General features: G+C 41.0%; 1 protein-coding gene across 4 annotated transcripts; it reads left to right on the top strand.

The window, feature by feature from the left end:
• Window positions 1-114: 114 nt before the first annotated feature.
• Window positions 115-16,788, top strand: esf1 (ESF1, nucleolar pre-rRNA processing protein, homolog (S. cerevisiae)). 4 transcript variants are annotated; one of them, XM_071529007.1, is made up of 14 exons: window positions 115-195; window positions 2,351-2,775; window positions 4,378-4,751; window positions 6,027-6,140; window positions 7,220-7,329; window positions 7,916-8,068; window positions 8,752-8,866; window positions 10,302-10,503; window positions 10,820-11,023; window positions 11,916-12,043; window positions 12,945-13,035; window positions 13,219-13,310; window positions 14,161-14,313; window positions 16,105-16,788. In XM_071529007.1, exons 2-14 carry the CDS (start codon window positions 2,373-2,375, stop codon window positions 16,453-16,455), a joined length of 2,490 nt encoding a protein of 829 aa, XP_071385108.1. In that variant the 5' UTR covers window positions 115-195; window positions 2,351-2,372; the 3' UTR covers window positions 16,456-16,788. The 4 variants fall into 4 exon arrangements, with proteins under 4 accessions (XP_071385108.1, XP_071385107.1, XP_071385106.1 ...); XM_071529006.1 differs by having other exon boundaries at window positions 13,216-13,310; XM_071529005.1 differs by having other exon boundaries at window positions 12,942-13,035.
• The last annotated feature ends 1,295 nt before the right edge of the window (window positions 16,789-18,083 follow it).

Below are 18,083 nucleotides of genomic sequence, written 5' to 3'. Positions count from 1 at the left end.
AAGTATAAGTATAAAAGCAACGTTTTTAACGCTACGTTACGGGAACATAATTACCTGTTTGACTTTTCTCCTGTTTGTCTGATTTGTCCCACTTCGCTTGCCTTAGCAGAAAAGGGGCGGGAAGAAAAAAAAAGGTCACGGGAGCGTTGCATGCTGGGAAAACACGTGTAGAGAAGAGGACTGGAGATTTTTTTGGTACAGTTTGATTTGTGTATTATTTAGTATTATTTTACCGTATCATAAGCGTATTATAGTGCCTGTTTCTGAAAGCGCATGCTCAGTGTCGGCTGCTGTGCTGTGTGTTTCAGCCGTGACTCTGACAGACTGTACGGCAGTGTTGTTTACATGCTAACTCGGTGCTAAGCTAGCTGATAGCTCTACTGCTGATGGTATCTGGGATAGAAATGTTACAGACAGACATGGTGGTTTTGTTTATTAGCATGTTAGAGCAGAAGTAAAACAACAGCTCAGTTTCCCAGGCTCATGTTGGTTTGCCAGCTGCAGAGTTGATGCTCTGTCACTCACTCAGGTGTTAATGCTGCTGCTCAGTGGTGGAAGAAGTACTCTGATCCTTTACTTAAGTAAAAGTACCAATACAGCAATGTAAAAATACTCCATTACAAGTAAAAGTCCTGCATGAAAAATCCTGCTTAAGTAAAAGTACATAAGTATTAGCAGCAATATGTAGTTAAAGTATTAAAGTAAAAGTAGTGGTTTGGTCCCTCTGACTGATATTTTATTATATATGACATCATTAGATTATTAATACTGAAGCATCAGTGTGTAAGCAGCATGTTACTGTTGTAGCTGCTGGAGGTGGAGCTAGTTTGAACTACTTTATATACAGTTAGCTAGTTTACTCCAGTGGTTCCCAACCTAGGGGTTGGGCCCCTCCAAAGGGTCACCAGATAAATCTGAGGGGTCGCGAGATGATTAATGGGAGAGGAAAGAAGAAAAAACAAAGTTCTGATACACAAATCTGTTTTCAGTTTTTGGACTTTTTCTCTAATCTTTGATTTTTGCTGAAATATTGGATCATTTGAACATTTATTGAAATGAAACCATGTGAGGTTTAGAGGGAAAAATCACTATTTGGTGGAGCTGTTAACAACTCATAGACATCTGAAATGTGACCCGACTACACACTGCTTTTTGTAAGACGTCAAAAGCCAAAAAGGTTGGAAACCACTGGTTTCATCTTTAACAATGTGTTGTATTTTAAAACCTTGTTATATTATCCATTGTGTAGAAAGTACAATATTTCCCTCTGAAATGTAGTGGAGTGGAAGTATAAGGTAGCATCAAATGGAAATACTCAAGTAAAGTACAAGTATCTCAAAATTGTACTTAAGTACAGTACTTGAGTAAATGTACTTAGTTACTTTCCACCACTGCTGCTGTGATTCTAACAGCTGGTCTGATGAGGGCTGTAACAGTTAGGTAAGACCTCCTTAAATGAGTCCAGGTCAGTGACAAGACCAGGTGCAGAGGGGTCGAGATGGAGACCGAGAGCAAAAATTGAGTCCAATTCAAGACAAAATAGTCAGTAAATAGTGTGCATGTCTTTCCAAATGTAAACATAATGCTTAAGGAGTTTGTTAAGGATGAACAGAGATGTATCTGATCTACCTGCAGCAGCTCTGGACTAAAACCCTCCATCATCCAGCTGATCAGTGCAGAGAAGTTTGTGGTGCTGGGGGAGAAATGAAACCAAACAATCAATAAAATTATCCCTTTATTTTAGAAAGGCAGGAAAAAAGTTGAGTAGGCACAAGATTGAGTCAAGTCCGAGACGTTAGAAAGTTTTTCTGGTGTCCGGACTTGAGTACTGCAGCCCTGGATTTGACTGAGTTCCATGTGATTCAGAAGCAGCAGCCTTTAGATGCGTTTGTGCAAATACTTTTAAATCCACACTAATACATGGAATACAGGACAGGCACAGGGCATACAGGACAGGAAGATGCTGAATCTTCTGAGTCTTCTAGTCCTGAAACGATTAGTCGGTTAGTTGATCAACAGAAGATTGATCGATTATAATCTTGAGAATCGATTAATCGTTTTATCAAGTAAAAATACCAAACATTTTCTGGTTTCAGCTTCACAAATGCTAAGCTTTGCTGCTTTTCTCTGTTTTATATCTGAATACTTTGTGTTTTTTGTCTGCTGGTCAAACTGAGGAAGACTTTAAGAATCCCTTTGGGCTCTGGTAACTTGTGATGGGCATTTACCATTATTTTTGACATTTCATAAACTAAATGATTAATCGGAAAACAAAAAATCGTTAGTTGCAGCCTTATTGTCTTCCACTTTTGCTAATTGTCACTGACTAGTTGTCCTGTTTTCTTCCCAGGTGACGCTCTGAATCGGCCGCCATGTCTTCCAAAAAGAGCCAAGGTGGCGATGAGCGCTTCCTGCGGGTGCAGAAGGACCCGCGCTTCTGGGAAATGCCCGAGAAGGAAAGCAAAGTCAAGATCGACAAGCGCTTCCAGTCGATGTTTCACGACAAACGCTTCAAGGTGAAATACACCGTGGACAAACGAGGCCGTCCCATCAACCACACCTCCACCGAGGACCTGAAGCGCTTCTACAAACTGTCCGACTCAGAGGAGGAGGAGGAGGACAAGGAGGATGTGAAGGGCAAGAAGGAGAAGAAGAAGAAGAAGAAGAAGAAGAAGATCAAAGAGCAGTCGGAGGGAGCGGTCAAAGCGGTGCAGAGCAGAGACGGTAAAGTGAAAGGAGAGCCGCTGGTGCGAGGAGTCAGAGTTTTTGAAGAGGGTGAGTAGAGCCGGTTGTGGGCGGGGCCAGAGGGTCTGTGTAGCGATCTGCATCTACAAAGCTTTGAACCAGGAGAATCATGTGTTTATTCTAGGGCTGAACGATTTTGAAAAAATATCTAATTGCGATTATTTTGACTGATATTGCAATTGCGATATGATTTGCGATATTAGAGGGAATGATCATTTTTGCATCATTATTCTCATTTTCATTGAAAAACGTATTAAAATGATTATGGTGTGATTTTTACGGGGATCTGTACCAAACAAAGATGTTTTCTTAAGTCTGTAGAATATGATGTGTAGGCCAGGACATCTCTGCAGCACCACAATATTTCATTTAGGATCAGTCTGGACTTCTAGCCGCCCACATCGATTTCAGTGGGCAGGAGTACTTGCCTTGACAGACAAACTCCTTCAGCCAATCAGCGTAACAAAACACGTGACGCCATCATGGTGCGGCGTTCAGTGGAAACACGGGATAAACACGGGATAAACACGGTAACGTTAGCAAGGATTAAACAAGCTGTGTCTTCTACAGAAGTGAACGATTTTTGCCTTCTTTGCAAAGAGAACAGTCTAATAAAAGGCCCTGATTGGCCCGGTTACAATGTAATTTCAGGAAGTCGATGTGGGCGGCTAGAAGTCCAGACTGATCCGTGAATGTGAATCACGGATCAGAATGTGAGGTCACGTGATCAGGACGGGCTTACCAGGCTAAGATGGGAGTAGGGTGAAGCATGAGTTTAGGGGGTGGCTGGGGTCGTGTGCTGTGATACGGGCTTTACGGGTGATGGCAGGGTCAGTGAGAGATGGGAGGTTGGGAGTAGGGAGACTTAGAGGCGATGTGTGTGATTTTGAGGAGTTTGTTTCTGTTGGTGACAGTGAGCATGGTGAAAGAGCAAGTGGTGGAAAGTAACTAAGTGCATTTACTCAAGTACTGTACTTAAGTACAATTTAGAGGTACTTGTACTTTACTTGAGTATTTCCATTTGATGCTACTTTATACTTCTACTCCACTACATTTCAGAGGGAAATATTGTACTTGACAGCTTTAGTTACTAGTTATTTTGCAGATTTAGATTATTAATACAAATTATAAATCAACTAATAAATGATGATATATTTTTATAGGTTAAGCTACCCAGAAGTATATAAAGTAATTAAAATTAGCTCCACCTTTACCAGCTGCAACATTAAAGTGATGAACACATTAATGCATCAATAATTATAACATGATATATATGATTCTGAAATGGGCCATTCTGCATAATGAGTACTTTTACTTTTGCTACTTTAAGTATTTTGATGCTAATACTTTTGTACTTTGACTTAAGTAAGATTTTGAATGCAGGATTTTTACTTGTAACAAAGTATTTTTACACTGTGGTATTTCTACTTTTACTTAAGTCAAAGATCTGAATACTTCTTCCACCTCTGTGAAACAGCATGTGGAACAGTGGAGGAGAACGGGCTCCATGATGCTCCTCGTAACCTAGCAGCTACAACCAGTTTATCAGCAGGTAGCTGGTTGCTGGTGGCCATTTTCTACATTGTAGACGGCTGTGAGTGTAATGACCTGACTGGAATATATGTTTCCCAGGTGAAGATGATGAAGACGATGAAGACGATGAGGAGCAGCAGCAAACCGTAGATCAGGCCAACGTGGATCTGGGAGACGGCGTTACAGATGACAGCGAGGAGGAGGAGGAGGAGGATGATGAAGATGACGACGACGACGATGATGATGATGAAGCGGAGAGCGGCTCGGAGGAGGAGGAGGAGTCTGGTTTGGACTCGTCATCAGAGGAAGAGGACAGCGACAGCGAGCCGGACCTGGCCCGGGGGAAGGGCAACGTGGAGACCAGCTCCGACGAAGACGACGAAGACGATGTGGACGCCATCCTGCGGCGCGAGGAGGAGGAGATCGAGCACGACTGGGGGGAGCTGTGCAAGGACGCTCCACGCAACGACGAGGTGAGGGGGCTCGCATTACATCATCATTACATCATCATTACATCATCATCACTGTAAACCGTTTGGTCTCCTCTGTCTCAGTTCTAGTGTTTCTTCTATTTCCCATAAGCCCCAAAGACGAGATTAAATTAATTTCATTTAATTTATTTCTGGAGCACGTATGTAAACATGGTTACAAAGTACTTCACAAAAATAAAATAAGAATAAAAAGTACCTGACAGAAAACAGATATTAAGGAAAAGGAGAAGCAATAGTAGACAATAATAAACAACAATAAAATGTGTATAAAAGAAACAATAGAGTATAAAGGCAAATAATTCAACCCATAAAATCAATAAAAGAAGAGGGATTTGAAAGAGAAGTGCAAAGTGCTGTGATCCTGTCTGTTTTTTTTTTTTTAACAATATTTTTATTATGCTTTTAAACACAAACACAGACAAATTCAACAATACACAGTGGCCACAAGAACTAAACATCTGACTTAGATCCCTGATACACGACACATATCGCACATAATATACTCAAAGAAATGATTGCACACAATCACATAAATATGTTGTGAAAAATGTCATAGCATCCATGTATGTATAAGTATAATGAAACGCTCAGTCCATTACAATCGACAGTGAGGCAACAACTAAACATCTGGAGAGAAAAAAGGGAAAAAAAGGAACAAATTATAATTAAAGTAAATAAATTAAAAGATTTAGAATGTTAAGAAAACTCAGAAAACAAAGCACAGAAATCAATAAATAATAATCAATCAACAAATAAATAAATATACTACCTTATGACCCAAAAATGTAACTTTGCCAATTTTCAGTACTGCAATCCATCATTCCCTTTAATACAGTATTCATAAGTCTTTTAGCAGCATATTTAAAGAAGGATGTCCAAGTCTTAAAAAAATCGTTTTACATTTAAATCTGTATGTTAGATATTCCATTTCTTTATACTCTATTGTTTATTTTATACACATTTTATTGTTGTTTATTATTGTCTGCTATTGCTTCTCCTTTTCCTTAATATCTGCTTTCTGTCAGGCACTTTTTATTCTTATTTTATTTTTGTGAAGTACTTTGTAACCATGTTTACATAAGTGCTCTAGAAATAAATAAATGAAATTAATTTAATCTCGTCTTTGGGGCTTATGGGAAATAGAAGAAACACTAGAACTGAGGAAATGGCTCAGATTAGCTCAGATATCAGTTTATGCCATGATCCTGTCTGTTACCATGGTTTCTGGATCAGTCAGATGTGTTGTTTCTCTGTCAGGTTTCTTCCAGGCTGGCGGTCTGCAACATGGACTGGGACCGGATGAAGGCCAGAGACCTGCTGGCTTTATTCAACTCCTTCAAACCCAAAGGAGGAGTGGTGCTGGGAGTCAAGGTAACGCTCCTCACTGCTCCTGCCTGTCTCCACCAGGCTGAACACTGGGCTCCAGACAGGGAACGACAGGGAATTTGATTAATCATCTGGAGAAGACAAGACTTAGTGGCAAATTTCCTCCAAAAAGCAGATTCAATAACTGTAAGCTGCTGTCCGACTGTCTGGCAGAGCAGTGATTCTCAACCTTTTTCATATCATGGACCCCTAATTTAGTCCACATTAGAGCCACGGACCCCCATTTGATGAGATTTTGTCTCTCAGTCCCAAATCTGAGAATATTTATATTGTTAGATATGATTTTGTCCAGAATTCCATGACTGTCTGTATTGTAGGTAGAGAGATAACAGAGAAACTATGATCAGAACAGTCATTCTTCTACATTCTCTAACTGTGTTAACTTCTTGTAAATTAAATAATGTTGAAGTTTAATAATTCATCGATTTACTGGGGACCCCCTGGAACCCCCTCAAGGGACCCCTGGTGGTCCCCGGACCCCACGTTGAAAACCGCTGTGGCAGGGGGTTGTGGCTATATTGTAGTTTTCCAGCTCAGCTTTTTTTTAAGGTTGCACTTTATTGATCCCCTGGGTCAAATTCATTTCATTTACATTTGTGAACATAGCAAAAAAAACAAAAAAAAAACCAAATCTATACTTCTGCATAGTTTTTTCTTTTTTTTTTTTTTGTCAGTCAAGTTTTTATTCAAGTTTTAGTAGGACAAGCAGTACCAAGTAAGTACAAACATGAACAAACAAGAATTATTTAGAACCCACAAAAAAATCATAAATACAAAAATTAGTTCATAAAATAAAATAGGTAATTAAAAAAATAAGAAAATAAAGAAATTGCACTATTTATACAATACTGCATATTGATAAATCTGGTCCAGACACTTTCAAAATAAAAGCGCGCTGAATGGCACATTGATGCCATGCTGAGGCACCGCAGCGTGTTTAGTGGAGAGAAAGAGAGAGAGAGAGAAGAGCAGGACAGACTGCACACAGTTGGCTTGTTTTATATGTAAAAGAGAGAGAGAAGTATAGTTGTTGACAGCAGTGCATGCTGGGTGTTGTGGTCCAGATATACCCGTCCGAGTTTGGGAAGGAGAGGATGCTGGTGGAGGTGACCCAGGGCCCGCTGGAGCTCAAGGCCCTGCCACAGGACCCAGAGGAGGACAATGAGGAGGAGAGGTAACACACACACACACACACACACACACACACACACACACACACACACACTTAAAACACACACACACACACACTGTCAAAACCTTTTTATCTCCAAAATTCTCAGCTTTTCCGGAACTCAAACTTATTTTTAGGTGACACTGGAGCTGGGTGATGTTTTGAAATCAAGATCATGATACGACTTTTTTCAATATTGATATACATCATGACATGGCATACCTATGCAAAATCACGTTAAATAATACAATTGATGTTTGATTCATGAGTTTTTGATAACAATTATTGCCCGGCTCTAGTTGACACCTGTCCAGTTTTGAAATGACTGAATGTGTTTTGGTTTCTGAGCCTCCTGGAAGCCACTCGTCTCGTAACCTGAGTTTCCATCCAAGTCTTTTTTGTGAACTATAATGTATTGAATAAAATAAAACCTTAATGAATTTGAATATGATGAAATGGCCAACATTAGCTGACACTAAAGAACAATAACAACCTGTCTAATACAAACCAAAGACCTTGAAAGACTCAGCAGTGTGACAGTCTGTGTTTGGATCATCAGTCTGGTGTCTGGTGTCTCTGCCCCTCCCAGGGTTTACAGGGAGAAGATGCGTGACTACCAGTTCAAGCGTCTGAAGTATTTCTACGCCGTGGTGGAGTGCGACTCGCCGGACACCGCCGCCAAGATCTACCAGGAGTGTGACGGCTTCGAGTACGAGAGCAGCTGCTCCATCCTGGACCTGCGGTGAGAGGAGACACACCTGAACCTGCCTGGACACACGCTTTAGATTTACCAAACTATAATGATTCATAAGGAAAAATAACGATGAAGGCAGAGGTTTATGCTCAGACAACAAGAGTAGAGGTGCTGCATTAAATTCACAGGGTTCTTATACTTTCTGGAAAAGTAAGGAAAATTAATTTGATCATTTCCAAGTCTTGAAAAGTTTGAGAAGTACACAAAAAAACTCGGAACAGTATGAAAAAACTTTCAGTTTTTCTGTTTCAACACCCACTGCCATTTCAAAATGGAGTGGTTCAAATTAAGATGTTGTATGTAGTGATGTGGCCCAGTTTAGATATATTTCCCAGCCATTATTAGGAAATAGATTATATTGATCACTGACCAAAACCTTCAAATCCAGTCACAAAATTCGGTATGGAAAAGTGTGGGACCTTAAAAATGTTATTCAGAAAGTTGGTTTACGGATAAGGCTAACTGTAAAAACACACAGTAACATAAAAAACACATAAACCACAGTCTAAATTATAGCAAACCACAACAACATGTACCATACATTTACATCAGCTGATGAGTCCAGACAGAGTCAGTAGATCTGTTTGCTCACAGTGTGAACGCACGGTGAGAGAAGAGTGTGTCCATCTTTTTCCTTTTGAAATCTCTGTTAAAATCCCTCTGTGCCACAGGTTCATTCCTGACGGCGTCAGGTTTGAGGACGAGCCCAAAGACGTGGCGACGGACGTGGACCTGTCGGCCTACACCCCCAAACTGTTCACCTCCTCAGCCAGCGCCACCTCAAAGGTAAAGTCACAGTGCTGCACAGTGTAGGATGGAGTGAATATACTGTATAACAAGACTGCAAACTGCTGCAGTGAACACAGTTACATACACACAAAAAGTTTGATTGTAATTTTGTGTTTAACATGATGATGAGCTGAGCAAGGCAGAACTCATGTAAACGCTGTACTCCGATTACATTAGTGCCATTATGCTCTTAGTGGGAGCTGAATGTTATCGCAGTAACAGAATGTGGAGTATTCACATTTACTGTCATCAATATACCGATCAGAACATGTAAACACCTTCAACGCATTTGTCTTGTTTCAAGTGTGATCAAGTTGCTCATGTTTAGCATACACTGTGCTAAACTGTTAGCATGGAGCCTACTATCACTCAACATAGTGTACGCTAAAGAGTTAGCATGGAGCTACTATCACTCAACATGGTGTACGCTAAAGTGTTAGCATGGAGCTACTATCACTCAACAACTTATTTACTTGTTGATTATTGTTTAGTTTGTTATGCATCAAACTCAGGGAGCTGCAATCGAAATTTCGTTGTACTTGTACAATAACAATAAAGGGAATCTTGAACATAGTGTATGCTAAAGAGTTAGCATGGAGCTACTATCACTCAACATAGTGTATGCTAAAGTGTTAGCATGGGGCTACTATCACTCAACATAGTGTATGCTAAAGTGTTAGCATGGGGCTACTATCACTCAACGTAGTGTACGCTAAAGAGTTAGTATGGAGCTACTATCACTCAACATAGTGTACGCTAAAGTGTTAGCATGGAGCTACTATCACTCAACATGGTGTACGCTAAAGAGTTAGCATGGAGCTACTATCACTCAACATGGTGTACGCTAAAGTGTTAGCATGGAGCTACTATCACTCAACAACTTATTTACTTGTTGATTATTGTTTAGTTTGTTATGCATCAAACTCAGGGAGCTGCAATCGAAATTTCGTTGTACTTGTACAATAACAATAAAGGGAATCTTGAACATAGTGTATGCTAAAGAGTTAGCATGGAGCCTACTATCACTCAACATAGTGTATGCTAAAGTGTTAGCATGGGGCTACTATCACTCAACATAGTGTACGCTAAAGAGTTAGCATGGAGCTACTATCACTCAACATAGTGTACGCTAAAGTGTTAGCATGGAGCTACTATCACTCAACATAGTGTACGCTAAAGTGTTAGCATGGAGCTACTATCACTCAACATAGTGTACGCTAAAGAGTTAGCATGGAGCACCGGAGCAAATGATCTACTGGGAACACATGGATGATTTTGGTGTCTTTGTTCTCATCAGTTAGCAGCTGAGTTTACCAGCAGGACAATCTCCCAAAAACGTATCGTCTTCCCTTAAAGTAAGACAAAAAAGAAAAGAGAAGAAGCAGTTAAGACAAACAACATGAGAGTGATGTGTTCCTGTTGGACCGATCAGGTGGAGCTGACGTGGGACGAGACGGACCACGACCGCGTGACGGCCCTGAACAGGAAGTTCAACAAGGACGAGCTGCTGAACATGGACTTCAACGCCTACCTGGCCTCCTCCAGCGAAGAAGAGGAGGAGGAGGAAGAGGAGGGAGGATACGGAGGGTTTGAGTTTGGAAAGCAGGAGAACAAAGAAGACCAGACAGCAGAGGGTAAGGGTGGAACTGTTAACACCCATCTGCACTTCCCACAGATCACCTGTCAATCATACAGTGTGGGCGGAGCTTGGATTTCCTGTTGATGCAGTTTGAGTTTCTGAGTTTCTTTTAAGAAAAAATGCTTTTTTTGAATATGTAATTGATATGTTTTTCTATTGGTGGTTGTTTCCCTTATGATGATCACAGTCATAATTTGCCCACCTCTGTTTTATCACTACAGCACTATGCAAATATATATGAATCCTGATTCTACAAATTGAACTTCTTATAATGTAATGAATTTATAATATAACCTCTGTTGGTGTCGTAGCTAAACAGACAGAAGAGCCTGCTGTGAAGGTGGAGGATAAACCCAAAGAGGAGGAGGAGGAGGAGAAGAAAAAGAAGAAGAAGAAGGAGAAGAAAAGCACTGAGCAGATCGCCAAGTACAGAGAGATCATGAAGAGCATCCAGGACAAAGACAAGAAGCTGCAGCAGGACAAGGACATGGAGATGGAGATCACCTGGGTGCCAGGTAGGAGGCAGGGGCCCGACTGGAGGAGAGATCAATAATGTTTTGATTTGTTGTCTATATATGGTTCAGTCTGCCCATGGGGATCATTAGAGGGATATTAAGTAATCTATTACCTTTACTGACCTTTACTGGCGAATAGTAGGAATTGTATCAACTTTAGATAGAACTTCTTTCCTCCTACACAAGTCTCAGCTAGCTCCCAGTCTGACCTGTAGCTCCCAGTCTGACCAGTCTGACCAGTAGCTCCCAGTCTGACATGTATCTCCCAGTCTGACCAGTTGCTCCCAGTCTGACCAGTTGCTTCCAGTCTGACCAGTCTCACCTGTAGCTCCCAGTCTGACCAGTAGCTCCCAGTCTGACCCGTAGCTCCCAGTCTGACCAGTGGCTCCCAGTCTGACCAGTAGCTCCCAGTCTGACCTATATCTCCCAGTCTGACCAGTAGCTCCCAGTCTGACCAGTCTGACCTGTAGCTCCCAGTCTGTCCAGTCTGACTTGTATCTCCCAGTCTGACCAGTAGCTCCCAGTCTGACCTATATCTCCCAGTCTGACCTGTAGCTCCCAGTCTGACCTGTAGCTCCCAGTCTGACCAGTAGCTCCCAGTCTGACCAGTAGCTCCCAGTCTGACCTATATCTCCCAGTCTGACCAGTAGCTCCCAGTCTGACCTATATCTCCCAGTCTGACCTGTAGCTCCCAGTCTGACCTGTAGCTCCCAGTCTGACCAGTAGCTCCCAGTCTGACCAGTAGCTCCCAGTCTGACCTGTAGCTCCCAGTCTGACTTGTATCTCCCAGTCTGACCAGTAGCTCCCAGTCTGACCTATATCTCCCAGTCTGACCAGTAGCTCCCAGTCTGACCAGTAGCTCCCAGTCTGACCTGTATTTTGACGGCTGCAGGTCTGAAGGAAACGACGGAGCAGCTGGTGAAGAAGAAGCTGGAGGGGAAGGAGCAGCTGACGCCCTGGGAGGAGTTCCTGGACAAGAAGAAAGAGAAGAAGAAGCAGAAGAAAGCCAAAAAGAAACAGGTGACTGGATCAGATTGATGTTACTCATTACTCATTTTACATATAACAAGTCATATTGTTATTTTACATATTCCTCCCTGCAGCAGTGATCAGTTCCTCCAGTCGTTCTTCCTCCTCCTCTCTTCTTCTTCTAACATCAGATCAGTCAGTTTGCTCTCCTGAACGATCAGGAAGCCAAACAGAGTCGATGTCCGATGTTCCTGTCGTCCTTTAATTGGAGAGAATCAAAGTAGAAGGAAAACTTCCACCAGAGAAATAAACTGTTTTACTAATACTCATCTGAACAGCTCAGTGTGAGGAAGATCAATAACTGTGAGAAACTAATTGCAGGATGCTGATAGGATTTAGTTTTTGGATAATTCAACTAAACATACTCTGATATTTAGAGTCTGGTATTGAGAGGGCGCGATAAAAGTAATAACAGATTTTTTTTATGGGTAATTGGGTAAGTCATTACTGAAATTAGGGATACAAACTTAATCATGTGTAAACGTATTTTACAATTTAATTTCACTTGAAACAGTTGTGGTTTAAAGTGGTCAAGATGCTGATTTAAGATGCAAAAAGTGCAATGAAATAATGTTGTTTCCACATTCTTCTAACTGTAATCAATAATATTGATCACAATATCTTGCACAACAATTGTGAGTATCATGTTAGCTGTAGTCGTGCAGCGCTAACTGAAACTGAAATGGTCAACTTGTCACACTACTAGAATTTTATGTGACTCTAACAGGTGAACACCCAACACTGTGCAGGAGGGGAGCGAGCTGGCTGGAGTCTGTGTCACACACACACACACACACACACACACACACACACACACACACACACACACACACACACACACACACAGGTCCTCTCCTCTTCACACACTGATTCAGAGTGTTTCTCTCAGCAGGGAGCAGCAGAGTCGGACCTGAGTGATGATGAACTTCCTCCAGACGTCGACCTCAGCGACCCGTTCTTCACTGAAGAGCTCAGTGCTACAGGTGATCAATACTGTCAATCAATCAATCTATCAGTCTATCAGTCTATCAGTCTATCAGTCAGTCAGTCAGTACCACCAGTCTGTTCTTGATTTTGGATGCTGACTCCTTATGCCGTCATTTTGTTTTATCGTCTCTTCTAAGAAATAATATTTAATATCCATGTGTCTCTGCTCCCATCAGCAGAACTGAAGAAGAAATCGAAGGGGAAGAAAAACAAGAAGCAGGAGGAAGAGGAGAGAACGCCCGAGGAGGAAGAGGAGCTGCAGAGACGAAAGGTCGGAGTTCACTGAAACCAGTTCAGCTGAGCTCACTGGTTTGATTTAATTCATTTTAGAGACTGAAGCCTTCAGGTCTGTTTCATCTGAGGCTCTAGAGGACTTTTAAAATCCAGACCGAGTTTGGAAACGGATTGCATCACTGTTGCTGTAAACCAGTTAACCTGAATCAACCTGAGCTGCAGTGTGACCAGCAGCTGGGAAACAGAGGGAAACCTGTCTCTCTCTTTTCTAGTGCTGGTTCAGTTCTAACCTGCCATCAGTGGAGGCTCACAGGAATATTTCACTGCTGTTGGTCGAAAACCTTCTGCCTGCAAAAATTTCAAATTATCAGGAACTTTTTTGATCTAACTGGTTTTGACAGGATTTCATCAGTACGAGGGTTGCGGAATTTTCTCGTCCTGTAGACCAGCGGTTCTGAAACGTTTTGGCTCGAAACGAAAGAGAAAGACAAAGAAAGTTTCCCGTTTCAGGTTGTTTTATTTGAATAATTATCAGAGGAGGCAGAGAGGCTGAGAACTGTTCAGCATTTCACAAGGAGAAAGCAAAAATGTGAAAAAAAAATAAAAATAAATCTGAAAGATTGGACACAATAACAAATTTGTGTAGTAGATGCCTACTGGGGGGTCCTGACCCGCAATTTGAGAACCACTGCTATAGACGACCATGGGAAAAATTGGGGTTACGAAGGTTTCACCCCACAGAGACGATTTGTTCCGTCTAGTGTCAGGCTGCTGTGACCTTTGACCCTTCACCTGCTTGGTAATGCCGGTGGTTTAGACACTGAAGCGTCTTCTGCTGCTGGACTCATAGTGTGTGTGTGTGTGTGTGTGTGTGTGTGTGCGCGCAGGCGGAGATGGCTCTGCTGATGGAGGACGAGGACGACGCCGGACACAAACACTTCAACTACGACAAGATCGTGGAGCAGCAGAACCTGAGCAAGCAGAAGAAGAAGAAGCTGCAGAAGAAGAGCGAGGAGCCGCTGGAGGACGACAGCTTCCAGGTCCGCATGGAAATCACTTTGCATTTGTATTAAGCTTTGGTCCTGGACCCTTCCATCAGTATTCCAAAATGTTATATGAACAAAAATCATTACCTGAAGTTACCTGGAAAAACAAAATAGAGGATCGACCTGGTGAAAAGTTGTATAATTTTGTCAAACAAAGACTTAAGTACAATCCTTTAAAGTACCATAATTCATTGTTTTTTAGTTTAAGGTTCCCACTCGTCCTGGAATTTCTGTTCCTACGCAGGTCTGGAAAGTCTGGAAAAGTATTAAAAATGAATTTGATCATTTCCAGGTCTTGAATAGTTTGGGAATTTGAAAAAAATGTCTGGAAAAGTATGGAAAATGTTGCGGTTCAGGTCCGATACACACATAATTCTAGCTTTTATGTTGTTGTAGAGCCACTTTGAGTCCACAGTTTTTGTTGATGTGAAGAATAATGTTCAGATAGAGGGACGCTCTTATTACCCAGCCGCTGTCAGCATGCATTATATCAAATACCCACCAACATCAAATCCGGTCAAGAACATAGGGTCTGGGAAAAATATGGAATTTTAAAATGGAAAGCGTGTAGGAACCCTGCCAATCATCTCACATATTCTGATATTTGTCTCTGTGAAGAACAATCTTCATCTATACAGTGATGTGACCTAGTTAGCAGGGGCAAGATGTCTATCTGTGTAAATCATATTGAACACCAGACAAAATCTTCAAAACAAATCAAGGTCTGGAAAAAGTATGGAATTTTTCAATTGAAAATGTGCAGGAACCCTGAGATTGTATTCCAGACAGGGAGAAGTCAGGGAATATCAGGGCTTTTAACACATGGGTCACTTCACAAGAACAAAGCAGAATGTATTTTTCAGCTTGTTTCATATATTCATCACATCAGATGGTTTGGAGTGGAAACCGGCCTGAAACACAACATTAATAAACAAGGAAAGAAACAGTTTTAGGAGAGAAGGGCCTCACTTCTGGCTGCTGTTTTGATTTTGTGTTATTGTTGTTTTAAGGGGCAATAAGTAAGATTTTCACTGTCCCATAGCACAAATTAACCTCATTATATCTGCAGGGGGTTGACAGGTTGTTGATCAATACCAATCAATACCAGTGACTCAGTTACTTGGTCAGCTACTGAGTTTCTGTGCCAGAGAGTTGAATTATATATTTTTTTTACTATTAATATTTTTTATCATTACTATTATTATGACTATTAATATATTATTCCAATCTTTATTATAGTGTTGCATCTCTATATTGATCTTATCTTGCTAAGCAGTTTGTATTGCAGTCTTGCACAAAAGGTGCTATAAAATAAAGTTTGATTGATTGATAGATCAGTTCTACAGATGTGTTGCAATTCCTGCTGGTCACCAATAGAGGCTGATGAAGGTCATAGGTCACTCACTGCCTCTTTATGTGTATGTGTTCACACTTGTGTCATTTTGGAACTACAGCTGAAAGATATTAAAAAAAAAAATCAAATTGCGATTATTTGACATACGTAATATTGGACGTTTTTCTTGTTACAAATATTTTAGAACTCTAAAATTGTTTAAAGAAAAGTAATTTTGTTAAAAAACAAGATGTGAGTTTGAGTCTGATGAAAGGTTTTTTTTTTCATGGACCAAAGATCACCTGCAGCTCTAAAACTCCTTGTTCACAAATCCAAACTCTCTCTGAAGAAATGGAAATTGCATAAGTTCACATTGTGATTTCAAGTTTTTTTTTCGATTAATAACTCTAACCCGCCCCCCCCTCCTCACCCCCCCCCTCCCGTGTGTCCAGGTGGACGTTGCAGACCCTCGTTTCCAGGCCATGTTCACCTCCCACCTGTTCAACCTGGACCCGTCCCACCCGGGCTACAAGAAGACCAGAGCCACGCAGAGCATCCAGGCCGAGAAGCAGCGGCGCCGGGAGGAGCAGCAGCGCCGCCTGGAGGACGCCCTCGCCACCCGGCCGGACACGCCCACACAGGAAGCCGCCGCGGGGGAGAGGAAACGGGAGAGGGACGCCGACTCTCCGAAGGCCGAAGCTTCCGTGAAGAAAGCGATGGATCCCGGTCTGTCTCTGCTCATCAAGTCCATCAAGAGCAAAACACAGCAGTTCCAGGCTCAGAAGAAACAGAAGCTCAAGTAGGTTTGACTGAACTGGAACTAAGGACGTTTTTCTAGAAACTTCAGACTGTTTTACTACAATACAACTCTTCTAACGGACACAGAGACTGGCTCATCTTAAAATATATGTTTAGAATACAACAAGACTCAAAATAATATTGACTGTGGCTGGTAGACACAGTCGACATTTAGCTGTATTTGGCTGATTTCTGCTCCTGAGGACTTTAGAAATCACAGGATCTGTTTCCTATCTGGATTGTATTTGTTTTACTGCTTTGTTTGTACAGGAAAAATCTACATCAGATATGTATCATGTGAATTTTGAGTATAAAACTATTCCTGCTGCCTGACAGTATCTTGAAATATTTTTATGAATTTCATTACATCTGGCACAAACGTCCACTTGGACTCAAGGATGAACTGATTAGAATTTGGTGGTCAAAGGTCAAGGTCACTGTGACCTCACAAAAGACGTTTTTTGGCCATAACTCAAGAATTCATACGCTACTTATGACATCATTTCACACAAATGTCTAATAGGATCAAATGATGAAGTGATGACATTTTATATCCAAAAGTTCAAAGGTCAACTTCACTGTGACATCATAATGTTTTGCTTACCACTGTAGCTGAGAAAACGATCTCGGGTCATTCTACAGAAACGGTGGAAGTGCTGTCACTTACTTTTGCAGACACCAAAATCCTTTAAGTTGACCTGATAATCACATTAATTATATATGTTCAATAAATAAAGACTGTCCTTGCAATGATAAAACAAAGTTTATTGGCAGAGGCAAACAACCGCGAGGAGGTTATTTCTAATTTATTTACTGCACAGAAAAAGGCTTCGTTCACACTGCAGCTGAAAGTTCACCAGTTCTGATTTTTTTTTCCTCCCATGTGACTCAGATCTGATGTTTTCTAATCAGTCGCATTTTACAATTCTGATCTGGATCACATGGATATGAGGTAAAAAATCAGATCCTGAGGTGTGAGATCTACGTGTGACTTATATTTGAACGCTTCAAATTGGAGTTACATCATTACACCATTCACCTGTCATCATTTAATCAGCTTGGCTGAGCAGCATGGAGGACGAGACAAAACAATGGAAAGAAAGTGAGATAGAAAGAAAGAAAATAGCCGACTTGTTTTATATTGTTTTGTGAAGACGCATCAATTAAATGTGTTGAAACAAGCAGAAGTGTTGGACCAAAAACAGATGTTACAATTACTCTACACATCTAGTGCTGAAACGATTAGTTGATTAATTGATTAGTCGATCAACAGACAATTATAGATTAGATAATCAATTCATCATTTGTCATTTATCAAGTAAAAATACCAAATATTTTCTGGTTGCAGCTTCACAAATCCTAAGATTTGCTGCTTTTCTTTGTTTCATATCATTATAAAATGTAATACTTTGGGTTTTTGGCTGCTGGTCGGACTGAGGAAGAAATCTGAAGAATCACTTTGGACTCTTATGGACTCTTTGGAACTTATAGACTATTAATCGCTTAATGAAAAGTCCTATACACATTGCTGTCAGTTCATATTAGTGTGGTATATGGTTTACATCCTAGAATAGAAACAATCATCCCAAAAAAAAAAAATCAGATGAGCAGCAAGTCAGATTTGAGCATGAAG

The sequence above is a fragment of the Centroberyx affinis genome, unplaced genomic scaffold, assembly GCF_046629955.1.
Source record: "Centroberyx affinis isolate AG114_WGS23_722 - 3 ecotype Tasmania unplaced genomic scaffold, CSIRO-AGI_Caff_v1 ptg001752l_1, whole genome shotgun sequence".
Taxonomy (NCBI): Eukaryota; Metazoa; Chordata; class Actinopteri; order Beryciformes; family Berycidae; genus Centroberyx; species Centroberyx affinis.
This window is presented reverse-complemented; position numbering and strand designations above follow the sequence as displayed.